Genomic DNA, 17,060 nt, shown 5'->3' with positions numbered 1-17,060 from the left:
GACAAGGGTCCCTGGCCTCAAGGAGATGATCATCTAGAATGGGAGAGAGCCCAGCTGGGTGTGGCTCAGTGGTTGAGCATCGACCTAGGATCCAAACGATCGGGGTTCGATTCCTGGCCGGGGCGCATGCCCGGGTTTCGGGCTCCATCCCCAGCAGGGGGCGTGCAGGAGGCAGCCGATCAGTGACTCTCATCATTGATGTTTCTGTCTCTCTCTCCCTCTCCTTTCCTCTCTCTGAAATCAACAGATATATTTTAAAAAATAAATAAATAAATAAAAATAGAATGGGAGAGAGACTCTTAAGTAAGAAAAGAAACCACATATGACAATTCTTTACACATGCTGGTGCTCTGAAGGCTGCGAGGGAGCAGGGGTGTGGGGAATGGCCCATCCTTAGATTGGAAGCGGAGGAAAACCTTGGAGGAGACAACATTAAGACATGAGCCCAAGGATGAGAGAAAGCAGCCAGCGTGCTGTGGGGTGGAGTCGGCACTCACAGACTCGGGGGCTTTAATGAATACTTTGCTCCTCCCGAGCTGGAACTGGTCGCTGTCCATGTTGACGGACTGCAGCAGGTGGAGGACACCTTGTTTCTCGTCTCCTCTCCACGAGGGCCAGGTGGCTTTGGTCAGAATGGCATACCTGTGGGGACAATGAAGAGAGAAGGATCAGACCTGGGCGGCACCAGCACCCAAAGGCACCTGGCCTTGCTGGGTCCTAGAGACCCATTCACCTCAGGCCAAAGGCTTAGGGATGGATCTCGGCAACTGCAGAGTCCACGGGGTCTGGGATGCATCCTCCTCGCTCCCTATCTGACCGTTTTCAAGTTAATGCCTCACTGAAAATCTGCTTTTCCTTTCTATCAGTCACTGTCTAAAAATAGCATTGCTGAAGGTCACCCGTGCTACTCCTCAGGCAAAATCAAATGGTCTTTTCTCAATACTGATTTCCCTTGATTTCTTCAGAGCGCTGAACAGTTACTGCTGAGTTTTATAAAGCTCCCTCTAAGCAGGTGCTATTGTTACGATTTATCAACCTTCGTCTTTGGAATTCTGTGCATCTTGGTGACAAGGCTATTTCTTCCCCAGTCTCTTCCCCCCGCTCTCCCTTTGGCTCACCGCGTTCCTGGGAGGATGGCCTCTCAACTGTCTCCCTCCTCAGAGCCCCTGCCCATGCTGTTCCCTCTACCCGGTGTGCTGGTCTCCAAACTCCTCACGTGGCTGCTCCTGCTCAGGGCGACGCCCCTTCAGTGGCACCCCCAGAGAGGCCTTTTTGGACTACCCACACAAAAGCACCCCCTTGCTATTTTCTCTCGTAAAAAACCCACACATTTCCTTTCAGATCATGTATCATCATTTTTAAGTATATTCATGTTTGTGCTTATTTGGTTAATGTATGCCTCTTGGGTGCCACATCTGCGTGGCTCAGACGAGCACCGCCCCGCATGCCTGGCTCTCAGCGGTGATAACTAAGGTTAATGGCGAACACTCACCGGGCGCTCTCTCTGCACCAGGTGCTGTTCTTGGTGCTTAAATGTATGATCTAATTTTATTCTTACAGCAACCTGATCAGGTTGGTTTTTCCACTTTGCAGAGTAGAAAACAGAGGCAAATAGAGACTTGCCTAAGGTTACTTCGTAGTGTCAGAGCTGGGATCTGAACCTCAATCATTTTCTTTAATCAAGGTTCTACATATAAGCCGCTAATTGGTGATGGGTAGGTATTTCTTTTAAAGACTTATACACTTCTACACGTGTCTATGTTAGAAACATTAGGCTGACATATATGAGAGGCTGACAGGATAGAGGAGCGAGAAGCACATTACAAGATGTCAAATGCAGAAGGTACCGAAGGCTTGAGGTGGCAGGAAGGAGAGAAGGGTGGAGGGAGAAATGAGAGAAGGAGCGAACAGGTGAGAAGCGGGAGGTGTGGTCTACAGGCAGGCGTATCAGGGATACAGCCTACGAATGAGTCCAGGGCTCCAGAGAAGCCAGTCCTTCCTTTGTTCCTAGGAGCTACTACAGGATCACACTGACTTGTGGCACCTGCGGGTGAAGGAAACCTTGACAAGTGGCCTGCCCTCAGGACCCAGGCCCCCTGAGAGGACAGAGCCAGGTATTATCACACCCTGAGAGCTACCTGACTGGGGCTAAGGTGATTCTAGAGACCCTCTCCACTCCTCCCAAATACCCACATCTTGCCTGATGTCATATATTTCCTGGAGAAGCAAGTCCTCCTATTTCATAATCATAGACAAAATGCTTAAAAATGAAAATGCCTAGTCAAGTCACACATTAGCACAAATACATTTCATACATGGTGTAATGAAGTCAATTAAACAAACAAAGCCACATATAAATGACTGACAGCAGAGTCTTTCTAGATGCCACAGGGGGAGCTGGTGAAAAGAGGCAAGGTACCCGCAATCTAAATGGGTAAGGGAGAGAGAGGGAGAGAAGTCCATGCAGAGTACGGGTGAGAAAGAAAAAGCCGGACCTCCAAGATGGTCAGTTTCTAAGAGTGCAATTTTGCCTGGCTTAACCAAATAAAAACTATAAACTAAAGTATCTTTATTGTGCAATTGCAAATAGGTAGCTCTCTGCATTTCACATTTCCCCCATATTAAAATAATGCTATATTTTTCATTTGAGTTTTTTATAGTAAGGAACTTGTTATGCAGAGACTTTCTCTTCCCTACTCTCCCCCAACAGTTTGGGTCTGGGTAAGATGACCAAAGCCTGGCATTGCCAGGGCCCTCTGACCATGGACCACTGGTGCTGGTCCCCTTTGCTTTCATGAAACCGGTTGCATCCTCATTTCCTTTTCTTTTCGCTGGAGAGAACAGGGCATATAATTCTGGTACAATGTTCTCCTACTAAGTAAGTACACTCAGTTCACTTGTTTATTCCAAGATATACAAGTGGGAACAGTTGCACACGGCAATGGTGCATTGCCTAACTGGTGCCTGTGATAATTTTGGAGAGGTAAGCATAATGGCTTACACTCCTTTCATTGAGTACTTTCAGTTTAAGACTCAAATATGCCAATATTTCATTTCAAGGCCTTTGCTCCAGCTGTTCTCTCTGCCCAGAATTCTCTTCCCTGCCCTTAGAGATGGGTAGGCTCCTTGTTATCTCTCAGATGACCAATCCAATGTTTCCTCCTCAGAGGAAATGCAACCCAGACCCCACTGACCTTTAGCTGCTGGCACTTGGAGTTAAGGAAGTTTCCAATCTCCAAGGATACAAAAATACTGGCAGCCAGTAGACACTCTCTACATTTCATGCTTTCCTGAGCTTGCTCTTCTTTCTTCTCTCATGCCTGTGGCATGGAATGCCTCTGCTCATAAGCATCCTTTCTCCAGCCCCACATTCTGAGGGGTCAGGTCAAGGTCAAGGGAAGTATGTTTGTGAGGAAATGTAAATGGAGCTATAAGATAAATTTTGCAAATCCCTCATGTTTCTATCACATTTTTCTTCCTAAGAATCAGAATCCACATTTAGGTTTATTTCTTCCAACCACAGTAAGGAGCACACACTGCCCAGTTCAAAAGGTGTTTTCTAAGAACTTACAGATACTTTCCCAAACTGAGAATCAAAGTGGCTGCCATTTCTCACAGCTTTTTGACACTTTCTAAAGACATGAAAGTGGTAAATAGGGATCTCCCCTCTACTGCTTAAAGCAGAGAAGGATTTATTTCAAGGGCACATGGCCCACTGGTGGGAAAATTAAGGCATCTTTTGATTATTAAGTCTCCAATTCTCAGTCAAGAGGGATGGTTTTAATAAATATAAAGGATTTTTCAACAAGATAATGAACACACACAAAAACCCCGTTTTCTATTTTTTAAGCTCTAGGTTGTGTCTGAACCACTGGTCTGTTTAGATCTGTGGGCTTCCTTCCCAGGGAGGGCTGTATGATGTATATGTGGATAGTTGTGCTGGGTATTAATACATTCTTTCCCTGCAGGTTGTTACTTTCTGTTTCTCACTGGGCAGCCTTTCTGTGAACACCTAGAAAACAATTTTATAAACAAAGCCTTTTCTCTCAGCCATGGAGAAAGTAAAGGAATGATGAGATGGTTTACAGAGGATCACATGTTGATACAGTCAGTGGTGGACTCTGTTATGAAGAGGATCCCAGACTCACACATCTTATGGAAAACTACATTGTCTCTGGAGAAATATTTGCTGCCCATTGACACATATGGCCTTCTAGCTATTTTTGAGTGGGAGACTAAAGATGTACTTTTTATTGAAAAATAAATTTCCTTTCAAATTTTATTATCCTCAGAGTCTTCTCAAATCACAAGAAGTATGACAACATCAAAAATGTCTGCTTTTCATAAGACAGGGCTGCCCATAGCAGGAGAGCTAAGAAGGGAGGCTTCTAAGGACAGAATCATTTCAGTGAAAGCCTCTCAATATAAAGGGCATAACAGGCATTCACTACATGTTTACTCTGTGTAAGTTACAGAAGAAGGTGCCATGCATGGATTCATGAAGCTAGCATGGCACTTGAAAGAGGTCAGGATATTATAACAAATGAGACCATTTCACAGTTTAAGGAGCTGCTGCAAACAGTAACACATTCCTGTGAGGACAGTGGTGGATTTCCTGCTCTTCCCAGGGCTGTGAGCTCACAGCATTGCCTATGGAAGTCAGGGTAGCTGGTTTGTTTGTTTTTAAATAATATGGAAGGAAGGAGATCTTTCAGAATTAATTTCTCAAGAAAAAAAAAAAATTAAAAAAAATCAAGATTAGATGTTTAAAAATATCTATCATTTTTCAACAGTGATGCGAATTCAGAGAGAATTTGCAAGGATCAAATAAAGAGTTTTTAAGTACAGAAAAAATATTGGAAAATAAAATTATAAATGTGTTGGAATTATCGTGGCAGGCTTTTCTGAATTAGGGAAAGATGGAGGAAACACTTTTCATTCACTATTTTCTGCATTTAATTATTTTCTCTTAATTGAAAAAAGGTATTTAAAAAAATGCAGTTTTGCAAAAATTTAAATGATTTATATAAGCTATGGTTCTTAACTGGCTTTGCCCCTCCCACCCCCGTCCCGCCAGGACATTAGGTAATTGTCTATATATATTTTTGGTTGTCACAACTTGGGGTAGGGGGGCGTTGTACTACAGGCTTCTAGTGGTTAGAGGCCAAGGATGTTGCTAAGCACCCTACAATGTAGAGGATGGCCCCCACAATGAAGACTCATCAAGCCCAAAATGTCAGTAGCTGAGGCTGAGAAACCCCGTGCTAAGCTAGTGTTACGGATCTGCTTAAAAAGCCTTTCATAATTAACATCTCAGTTGTTTGTTGGCAAAGGGATGCCGCTATAGCAATGCAAGAGCTCTGCAAATTTATTTTCTCAGCTTCCTACATACTTCCTTTCATACAGCTCTGCTTACACGGTAGGCATAGTGGCCCCTTTAATTAAGAGAGCCGTGAGGGGGAATTTATTCCTAGTCTAATCCACCTCCAAAATTATCGGGAATCTTGAATGTGAGAGCACAGAGGCAATGAGGTTTTACTTTATGAAACAATCTCCTGACCTTCCACATCAATGACCTGCACCGACGACTGTAGGGCAGTCATCCCAATCTCAGGGCACACGAAACAACAGCCCCAAAGGAAAAATTATTTTGTTAGATGTACTGGATTTCAAAGACAAGTAAACTTCTTCAGCCTGCTTCCTCTTTGTTACATAAGATAGGAATTAAAATTTTCTTTCATCCTGCTCTTGTATTATAAGGAAAACATAATTATTTTCTGATTAAGATGCTAAATATGGCTTCCTTCTTTCTTAAAGCAAGTTAAATACTAGATATAGAAAATACAATGAAACTCCACTAATTTAGAATTATTAGAGAAGTTAGAATCCTATAATACTTTAAGGACACAAAATTTTATCTTTTTCAAAAACGAGTATCACAAAATAAGAATGATATAAGTACAGGTCTTCCAAGTATACTCTAATGGAAATATAAAAATCAGTTTAAATTTAAACTGATGGACTGTACAAAAATTTTGAGGTGAAATAGTTTAAGCTTCTTTTCTTAAGTAGGTTAAATATTTTCCTGAAACTGTCTTCATACTATTAATTTGCATAGTCAAGTGAAACCTCATCCCTTCCCGTGTAAAAATTATCATGAATTTGTGAACTTGTGTTACCCTACACATACCAATAACTTGTGGCTACTGATTTACTTTACAGTAAATGATGACAGAAAGAATTCTGCTACAACTTAATAAAAAGACAACTCAATTAAAAAAGGGGAAAGGACCCGAACAGCTATTTTGCTAATGGCCAAATACCACATAAAAAGATGCTCAATATCATTTCTCATGAGGGAAACACAAATCAAAACCACAGTGAGGTACCACTTCATACCCATTCGGACGGCTACGATCAGAAAGTCAGATAACAGATGTTGGCAAGGATGCATACAAACCGGAACCCTCAGACACTGCTGGTGGGGATGTAAACCGATACAGCCACTTTGGAAAAAACCTAGCAGTTCATCAAAAAGGTTACACATAGAGTTACCGTATGACCCAGCCATTCCATTTTTAGGTATGAAAGAGAAATAAAGACACATGTCCACACAAAAACATGTGTGTGAATGTGGAGAGCAGCATTATTTATTATTCTTAAGAGCCAAAAAGTGGAAACAACTGATGTCTACCAACTGATCAACGAACAAGTAAAATGTGGTGTACTGGAATATTGGCATACTATCGGAATATTATTCAGCAATGAAAAGAAATGAAGTGCAGATTATATACTACCACATGGGGGAGCCTTAAAAACGTTATGCTAAGTGAAAAAAGCCAGACAAAGGACACATGCTGCATGACTCTATTTACCTGCAATGCCCGGAATAGGCATATCTACAGGGACAGGAAGCCGTGTCTGCCTAACTGGGGGTTGACAACTAGGGAACTGGGATTTCTTTTTGGGGTGATGAAAATGTTCTAAAGTTAACTGTGATGATGGAGACACAACTCTATATATTAAAAGCCAATGAATTGTACACTTTAAATGGGTGAATTGTACGATATCTGAATTATATCTCAATAAACCTGTTTAAAACCAGTTCATTACCTTTGCAGGAATTTCTGGAAGATGCGCCGATAGGCGTAACCAGCTCTTCTCACTCGAATGTTTTCTTTCAGACCCAGGTATTCTACTTGGTGCTTTACCCTATAAAGGAGAGAATGGAGGCAGGACATCACTGGATAATTCTTTCACCCCGCTCTCCTACCCACAAACCCCCAAATCTAAGGTGCAGGGAAACATAAATTGTACTAAAAACAGTACAATTTATAGTGTTTAAGTCTGAGCTGACCCTCAGGCTATATAATATTAATAAAAAAATATTTCATTATGAAATACAGCAATTACAGAAGAGATTTTACATATCTATTTTAAAAGATAGTAAAGCAAAAAGCCATATACCTATCACCCAGATTGTGAACAAAAATATCAGTGTTTCAAAAGACTGAAGGAAAGAACTTGTAACTTTTGAATTAAATGACACTGGAGCTGTTTTTGCTATCAACCTTAAGTTTGGTAGTGATTCTAGAGGTAATGAGATTACCCTTCTAGGTTTTTAAAATACAAGGCAAGAAAGGGCATATTTCAAATGTCTAAGTTAAAAATGTTCTAAGAAGTATGTAAATTATAGTTTTAGTTCATTTTATTTTTTAAAAATTTATTGTGAGTCTTTTTATTTTATTTTATATATATCTTTATTGATTTCAGAGAGAGGAAGGGAGAGGAAGAGAGAAACATCAATGATGAGAGACTCATTGATCGGCTGCCTCCTGCACGCCCCCAACTGGGGATCAAGCCCGCAACCTGGGCATGTGCCTTGACCGGGAATCGAACTACAATCTCCTGGATCCTAGGTCAACGCTCAACCGCTTAGCCATACCTGGCCGGGCTAGTTTGTTTTTTTTAATAGTAAAACACTGGCAGTATGTTTTGGAAAATGGATCAGGGTGGTACTAGATCGACGCTCTTACACAGGGGATCATCACATCCGAGAAACGCCCCATGCCCATCTCTGCACCGTGGATTTTGACTTAGTGGGCCTGGTGTGTCTGCGGTGGTGCACGAACATGTGAATTTGTGAATCGTGATCCCTACCCCCCAAAGCAAAGTGTCCTGGCAGCCGAGAGCCAGGTCTTGGACACTAGCTTCTGATCATCCCCTCTCAGGAGATCAATAGGGCCTTTGCTGCGCGTTGTGCAGAGTGGTTTAATACAGACACTTGGAAACATGACAATGAGAAATTAAAAAATTAATTTCCTCTATCCTTTGAGACAGATGACAGAACCATGTTGTGGCATGAAGGCAGCTCCCCATTCCCTCGACTGAGCACATTTGGGGTTGACTGTATGATGATGAAGGGAACGGGCCCCCTGTGAACCTGCTGTGCAGCAAGGACAGTGAGCAGCACCCTCCTTACAACTTCACATAGGTCCCCCCAGCTGTCTCCCCTCAAGGCTCTCCTGAAACCTGCCACTCCCAATGCAGCCTTCAACTTGCTTACACCTACTATGTGCCACTACACACCACACTACGCAAGGTGCGAGGGATGGTTCCTATTGGAGACCTCACTGATGACACAATAGTCAAGAGCCACGTATACCCCTGGCTCTGCCACTGGGCAACTTCTCTGTGCCTCAGCTTCCACTTCTGTAAAATGGGGATGGTGACGTTGGTTCTTTCTTGCTATTGGGTACATTCCATTAAAGCACTTAGTCAGCTCTTGGCATGAGCCATAAAAAGCTGTTATTGTTCTAAAACAGTCACAGCTACCACAAGTAAACCAGGACAGGAGAACTGAGAAAGAAATGAAGTTTTCATAGTGAGAGGATTCTCAGAAGTGGTGACATGTACCCAGGCCTGGAAGGCTGAGCTGAATTTATCAGGTGCAGAGGAGGGAAAGGCAGGGGGCACAGTGAAAGCAAAGGCACAGAGATGGGAAAGTCCTGTGGCCTGGGGTAGTGGGAGGGGAGGAGGTGGGAAAATTAAGCTGCAAGAGGGGTGGAGCCTTGACTGCTTGGGAAGGATGAGGTCACACAGTGAGGTGTGTTTGAAATGTCTCATGGGCCGATTGGTCTTACTTGAACCAGCATCCAGAAATGTCAGCCCTTCAAGATAATTAACTTTAAAAAACTCTTCATATAAAGAATTAACATACAATATCCACATTTGATTGATGACGCATATCTGGTTAACTAAAGGGGAAGGAATCTGATTCGGGAAAGTAATTTTCCTTTTTCCCAAGCTCCTAAATCTGAAAGTCACCACTGGCCTTTCCTATAATAAGTTAAGTACACAGGAGGCTGCCAGTTAGGGATATTTGCTCATTTTAAGTATTTTTCATAAATACTGGTGTCACCCCAAGCTTCTGAGGCAGGGAATGCATCACCCATTGATTCAAATAGAAACGTCCCATGCCCAGGAATTGCCTCATGTTAAAACACTGTTTCCTTCCTTTTAACTTCCATCATCAGGAAATTTCTCATAGACATTTTCTCTAACAGGACAATCAGTTTAGCAAACTTTGTAATGTTTAAAATTTTATCATGTTAAAACACTGTTTCATTCATTGTAACTTCCATCATCAGGAAATTTCTCATCGAAATTTTCTTTAATAAGAATCAATTTAGGAAATTTTGTAATGTGTAAAATTTCATGTAATCAAAGCATCCAAGTTCATTTTTGCATATTCTTGGGTGCTGTCACCTCCCCAGTAAACATCAGCCACACCGACAATGCCCACTTGTCCCCTTTGCTGTGCTAGCTCCTCCCCTCTGGGGGAGGCTGCGGAGTCCTCTTCCTGAGTGTCCCTGGCCATTAACACAAGTAGGTCAAGGCCTGAGAACCCTGCTAGGGCAGCAATTCAGAATCCAGGGCAGGCAACTTTGCAAGAGCCAAACAAAAACACATTTTCAGCAGGAGAAGAAAAATAAACCGCACCCCATAAACTTGTGGAATGAGTAACGCTGTCCACCAGGAGCTTCAACTGACCGTGTAATCGCCGTCAATGAAGTGCATTGCCCTTTCCGGGACCCCAACGCGCCCCACTCACGGATGAAGCGAAACCATCCGTCACCCAATAAACCTGAACTGGGATGGGGGGGACCCCAGGAAGCAATCCTAGTGAAAACATAAATCAGCACTCCACCAACAAATACCTTAGAGTCCTTAAAGCCAGTTCACATGAACGTATGTTATGAGTCCTCTGCTCCAAGTCAAAGAAGGGGTGTGATTTGAAAAAGCCAGCATGGGGTTCTATGAGGATTTACTGAATACACAGACTACTGTCTCAGTTTCTCCATTTTCTGATATTCCAGTGAATCGGTTTGGATTTCATGAGAAGGTAGCATCAAGGTTGGGAACTCTTTAACCAGGAGCTATTGCAAAATCTTTACATTAGAGGATCTTTCTGCAGAGGATCTGCGTGGGGTAGGGGGTGGTGTACTGGGGAGGTACTGTGTTTGCAGGGTGAGTGAGATTATATTGTTTGTTTAAGGTAATGTTTGTTGGGAAGGGCTGGGGAAGGGAAGCCGGATGAAATCTGAAGTGGGGGGAAGAAGGGGCTAAAGCACCCATTAGTAATACCTCTGCTTCTGAGACTCCGTAATTTATTTCTGAGGTTGCCTATGACGTCACCCTTCCACCGTGTGTAAATGCACAAGAGTGATGTGTATGTGGCTGAACACGAGAGGGGAGTGTAGGAATGACACAAAGGCAGGCTGAGGCAGGCTGACAACGTGGGGAACAGACTGGGGGGGTTCATCTGTCAGACTGAGGGAGATCCCCTTCTGATTGACCCTCTTGAAGAGAAAGAAACTAAGGACTGAGAAGGCTGTGTCTCACTTAAGTGACAGGCCAGCACCAGGACACAGTTCTTCAAAATCCTAGTCCAGTCCTTGGCTCTAGATCAGCTGTCCTCAAAGTGTGACGCCTGGACCCTCATCACCAGCATCACCTGGGAGCTTTGTAAAAATGCACACTGTTGGACTCCATAAGGAGCTGAGCAGGGCTGTGGAGGACAGGACATCGTAGGTATCACTCATTCAGAGGGTTGCCAGGAGTCAGGGCCAACTCAATGGCCCGTAACGTACACAAAGGATCAAGTTTTATCTGTCTGCTGTGGGTTAGAAAGGATCTTGCTGGCAGGGTGGGAAATGGACCTATACATGTCTCTCAGAGGAGGTAATTAGCAGCTTTGAATTTTAATCCTGGTCTTCCTGCTCAAGTTTAACTTTCAGTCACTTGATACCTAAGAGTCTATCTACTTTTTTCTAAGAGAAAAGAAAAAAAAGATAAGTTCAAGGCCAGGGACTTGACTATCTGAGGACAATGGTGGGTTCCTCTCTGTAGTCCATGGGATCAGGCTCCTTAGAAATGTGTGTCTGGGTCCCTCAGCTGGATGCAAAAACTGTATTCTCTAGTTATCATTTTAACATTTTCCTACGCAACAACCCTGATTCCACCCTGCACAGGTCACGCCCCTAAATGCCAGGTGTGGGAGGACTAGTGACGTAGCTTTCTCAGAAGTCAGGCAGGACAGGGCTCAGGCATGCCTCTGCTCCACGCCTCTCCTTCCCGCGGGCTCCCTCCCAGAGAGCCACTCTGCCCGTCAACAGTCTGGGGTAATGACAGGAGCTGGGGTGTATCCCCAGTATCCTCAAGAATAACAGCAAATGAGGGATGCCTTTTTAATCAGCAGTTTGGACCTTCACTTTTAACCCCGAGCTAAGCATTCTAGGCCACATCCTGTGGATGCCGATGAGGAGCCGAGTGCACTCCTCACAGAGCCTCAAACTAATTTTAAAACCATCCTGACTCTGTGGTATGAAGGGTGTTTTTTTCCATCTGCCCCTAGAGCAGCCAAGATAAACATAAATTGCTAATTCTAAACTGAATGGCACTGCTAACATTTTAGGAAAAGGCAAGGAAGAAAAATAATATATATATAGTCTTTGTCCCGAAAACGTTAAAGACACAAGGACATGAAACACATCTGAAGGTAATTTAAACTGCTCTGCTCTCAGTCTATCTTGAGAAAAGGGAAAACTGTGCCGGGCTCACAGTGTGGACCTCTCTGCATCTGCTGTCTCCACCATACCTGCTCTCTTCCCAGTCCTTGGGCTTCTTGGTTTCGTTTGGCTTTATGCAGCGAATGTAGTGAGGTGTACATTTCATCAGGGTGCTCACGAGGTCATTGGCTTGTTTCTAGAAAGGAAGAAAAACATCAGTTAGGTACATGGAACGTTCTCTGAAGCAGACTAGCTTTCAAAGGAGACCTGTGATGCTTTAGTGTGGAAATATACAGCTGGACATTAATCTTCGTGACAATCTGTTCATTAGGCTTAACTGGCCCACCACACTTTCTTAGAACTCTACTGACTTTTACGATGATTTTAACTCTCAAGTGGATTTGAAATTAGATTTTTCTGAAAGCAACTAGGCCTTTTTAGTACAGTTAATAAAATAAAACAAAAAAAACTTAAGCCCCAGTAAATCTTCACATATAATTTTTAAAATGAGAAGCAAGGAAGCATGCCAGTTATTAACAGCTTAAGTTAATTTTACAAATACATTGTCCTCAATTTTTTTTTGGAGGAGTAGAGATGCAAATTATTTGCATGGATAAATCACCAAAATCCCCTGTACTCTCTTTTCTGGCAACACAACCAATAACATATCATCTATTAAAGTGATGGAAATTCACAGTTAAAGGTATGAGATCCATAAAACCTTGGAATTTATAAACCTTTCCTATGCCATTTCATTCACCTCCTGCCTCAGCAGCATGTCCTTTTACGAACTGGCAGCCTTTGAGCCCTTTCAGGTAACTTCCAGCTTCACAAATCTAGAATATTCGATATGAAATCATTTCTCATCCCCTCGTGGTGGGTACCCAGAGTGGAACTGGGTTTATGCAGAAAGAGCCACACAAAGCTGAAATTGCTGAGGAAGTATTTCAAGTGCTAAGTATCATAAACGTGGTTTGAAGAACTAGGAGCAGAGCCCACATCAGCATCCGCACCACCACACGGCTGAGCACGCCCCGTGGGTACAAAGACGGGGCACACATGCAAGCTTCCCTTCCAGGCAAATCGATGTGAAGAGAGAAAATAGAGGAAAGGATCTTTGAGGCCAGAAAACCATTACAAAGTCAGCAGAAGGGATGTGCCTGCAGTAGACAACCCTCTCTCAATTAGGGCTTTTCTGTTTTCATGGGTTTGGGAAATCTGAAACTCTTGAGAAAAACTTGGGCGTATTCAAAACAAGGTGCTCGCTGGTGAATCCAGCTCTCTGTCTGGATGTGCAGGATACAGCATTCTTTGCAATGCTGGGAGTCAAGGGCAAAGGTGCAGAGGTTACATGACCAAAGTCAAGCCCTATGAGGAAAAGGTAAACCGATTCTTATCTTCTTTGTTGACGTAGATTGTACTTGAGAACAAATCTGATGATCTTTGCAACACATAAGGTGAAGCTGGGGAGGGACTGCTTATAATAAAGTGTTTTTGAGTTCCCAAACTCTTAATCTTTATTTAAAAATTTTTAAAATTTAATTAAAATCTTTTAATTTCCAAGAATAACTTGGCAGACTCTTTAGTCCTAAAAATTTAATGACATATCTTCTTCTCACCTAAGTGTAAGAAAACACAGGAGCAAGTGTGTCATAAGTGTATGTGTCACCTGACATAGTTCCCTCTAGCTCAAAATAGCAATGGATAACATTACTGACAATGTACCATGGGCTAGACACACCGATTTTCTCATTCATGCCTCACAATTCTAAGAGACAGCTACTATTATTACTCCCATTTTTCAGATGAGAAAATGGGGCCTTAAAGGAATCAAGTATTGCTCAAAATGACACAGTTAGTAAGCAGAGTTGAGGCTTGAGCCCAAGTCTGTGAGCTACCAAGTCTGACTCTTTTTAAAAAAAAAAATATCTTTATTGATTTCAGAGAGAGAAAAGGAGAGGGAGAGAGAGAGAGATAGAAACATCAATGATGAGAGAGTCATTGATTGAGCCTGCAACCGGGGCATGTGCCCTGACCGGGAATCAAACCCCGATCGCCTGGATCCTAGGCCGATGCTCAACCGCTGAGCCACGCCTGGCTGGGCACCAAGTCTGACTCTTAACCACAATGCTACCCTGCCTTCCTAAGGAAGATAAGGGATAATTTAGTGTGATGTAAAAGGAATTAAGCCAAGATTAGACAGAGCCTTTAGGTTGTGAGATAACCACTTTCAGCAAACAGGATTACATCTTAAGCATTAAAATATTTAGCTATGAGTCAACTTTAGATGCCTTGTGAGGTGGTTAGGAAGCAGTAACTGGATTTACCCTGACTCCAGACAAGAAGAGTCCATGAGTCCATGAACCAAAGGCACTTGCCCAATAGAAGCGTGAGTCAAAATCTGTAGACAGGACAAGTGAGAAAAGGCTCAGGGCAAAAGCTCCTTGTGCCCCTCATCACAGACTATTAGCAAGCCCGAATTGGGGTCCTGGCTTTGCTCTCTGCAAGCTACATGACAGATCACTAAATTCCTCTAGCCCTCAGTTTCCCCGCCTATAAATGAAGTAGGTTGAACTAGAAGACTTCTAGTATCTTAATCTGAAGGTGGGAGCAGGTGGTAAAAGGCAACCAGTCCAAATACCGCACGGTGCTTGTGTCTGTCACATCCACCCCTTCAGAGGCCAAGTGTCACTTAGATACAGCTGCAGTCCAGCCCACTCTGCCAGCACTGAGCTCCATTCCATTTCCCTATAGCATCAATCTTGGGCTCTAATGTGAAAACTGGTCACTTCCAGCCACAATGTAGAATTTAGTGAAGCCTCAACATCAAGTGTTATTAAATAGAATACTCTTGCTTAAGCAAGATAATGGGAGTTCTCACCAAATGCGTATTTTATTAATTAAATCCGATAGATCAATTTAAAAATTTTAAAGAATTAGAATATAATAAAATACCTTTAAATGCTTATACTTCAGAGATATCATTAAGATGATACTTAACATCTGCAAAATACTGTGGCTACTGAAGGTATAAAAGATGGAGCTATGGCTGTGTATCTCTGAGAGGAGTTTCAGAGGGGACGTATAAAATGGAGAATGTCACTCCTGGGTGGAGGCAGAGCGTCAGACAGACACAGGTCACACAGTCCACCAAGGAGGGTACCACTGGGGGGAAGAATATGCATAGTAAGTTACCCCTACATCAGCTCACTGACTTCAGGTTGACTACTACCCCAGACAGCAAGCTTTGAGGGCCTTGAAATTATGAACATTGTGAGTACATCCAGAAGGTGGCAATTCTGAGCATTCAACTAGACAAGAAAACGAAGGGAAAGGAGTCAGGTCTTCTAAGAAATAAAGAGCCTTAACCCCGCCTTCCTTTTTATAGGAAATAAACTCTACTGAGAACCCAGATCGCTTGAAAGTGAGTCACAGCAACCTTGATGATCCAGCCTCTTGGATCTGAATGTGACAGTCTTGTGACTACAGTTTCCAGCCCAGAGCTAATCCTCATGCATGAAGTGAAGGCATGAGTCAGAAGCTTCACGAGACATTAATATCTGGGGCCTCATGAGAATTGCATCTGCTCTCTGCCCTCAATGCTCCGCTCCAGGGAACTCAACCCAGAGATTTAAATTTCTCTAGGTCTTTGAACATGATTGTCCCTAATCCCAGAGGACTGGACCCTTCGGCTCAAGACCCAGCTGGCATCTGACTTCCTCCATAAAACCCAAAGGCTCCTCTTGACTGGAATCTTCCCATGGGTGATGGGTTCCTTTATTCTAGCCAGTGTGTTTGCCCTCCAGGGCTGGGGAGGCAGCTTCCATACATGAACCCCTCAGAGCAGAAAGCGCGAGTGAATGGAAGAGACAATAACCACCACTGTGTCCACGAGGCTGTGGTCAACTCTGCAGGACACTGTGAGGAGGACTTGGAGGACCTGGACACACAAAGACAGTGAGGGGGGATGGACCATCGAGGCAGGACCCAGCACATACATATAAGTGTCCACAAAATTAAGCACAGAAGAATCAGCATGGGCTATGGAGAGGGGGCTGACAGAGTAGAATGTAATAGGAGAGACTACACATTTTGTGTTTATTGTTTCAGGCAGTATGCTAAATGCCCTACATGGATTATTGAACGTAATCAACCCAGGACCCCCTTGAGATAGGTAGCAGGATCTCTATTGTACAGATAAAGCAGAAGAGGCACTGAGAATTTAGGTAACTCGCTGGCTCTCACAGCACGTAAAAGCCAAAGTGGCGATGTGAGCACAGGCAATGGAACCCCAGAGCCCTTCTGTTAATCACTTGGTGATCCCATCAATTATAAAACTGGGGCGGCCTTTCACTGGTATGATTTTGTTTTAGAATGTTTTTTTTAACTGATACGATTTTTAAAAAACCGTTTAGTGACTATTTCTCGAAGGATCACATGATTAAGTGTGTTTGACACAGCCTCTAACTTCGTCACACAGTGGCTCAAATAACATAGTGCACTGTTCACGGGGGGCTCCCAAGAAACACTCTAATCATTCCTTCTGGCTCTGGCCGGTTGTAGCTCACTTGATTGGGCGATGTCCTGTGCACCTTAAGTTTGCCGGTTCGATTCCGGGTCAGGGCACCCACCTGGGTTTTGGGCTTCATCCTCTGTAGGGGGCGTGCAGGAGGAAGCCGATCTATATTTTGCTCTCACACCAATGTTTCTCTCTCTCCCCCTCTCCCTTCCTCTTTCTCTAAAAATCAATAGAAAAAAAAATTCCTTCTGACTTGGAGACACACAGAGCCAGATGTGCCCGTAATTCTCAGAAAGGAGGGGCCCTCAGGATTCAGGGAGAAGGGAGGGTGCACAAATTGTCCCTGTAAGACCCAGTAGAATTTCAAGTACATGAAGTTCCATAATTGGCAAGTTTTGGGGTCTGGTCTGGAGAATGGTCATCAAATCCCAAAATGTGGCTCCGAATCATAAAATTTCTCTCTGATAGTT

At 43.3% G+C, this 17,060-nt stretch overlaps 1 protein-coding gene across 1 annotated transcript in view; it reads right to left on the bottom strand.

Moving 5' to 3' along the window:
* Positions 1 to 17,060, bottom strand: part of MYO1E (myosin IE) — a 181,279-nt gene that overhangs the window by 34,159 nt on the left and 130,060 nt on the right. Inside the window, exons 17-19 of the mRNA XM_016208553.2 lie at positions 12,161 to 12,267; positions 7,114 to 7,212; positions 498 to 642 (exon numbers count right to left, since the gene is read on the bottom strand). Of these exons, the coding sequence (XP_016064039.1) occupies positions 498 to 642; positions 7,114 to 7,212; positions 12,161 to 12,267 (351 nt within the window). The remainder of the gene's footprint in view (positions 1 to 497; positions 643 to 7,113; positions 7,213 to 12,160; positions 12,268 to 17,060) is intronic.

Source organism: Miniopterus natalensis, chromosome 1, assembly GCF_054644295.1.
Source record: "Miniopterus natalensis isolate mMinNat1 chromosome 1, mMinNat1.hap1, whole genome shotgun sequence".
NCBI classification, from domain to species: domain Eukaryota; kingdom Metazoa; phylum Chordata; class Mammalia; order Chiroptera; family Miniopteridae; genus Miniopterus; species Miniopterus natalensis.
The sequence above is the reverse complement of the archived record's forward strand: the minus strand, read 5'-3'. Positions and strand labels throughout refer to the sequence as shown.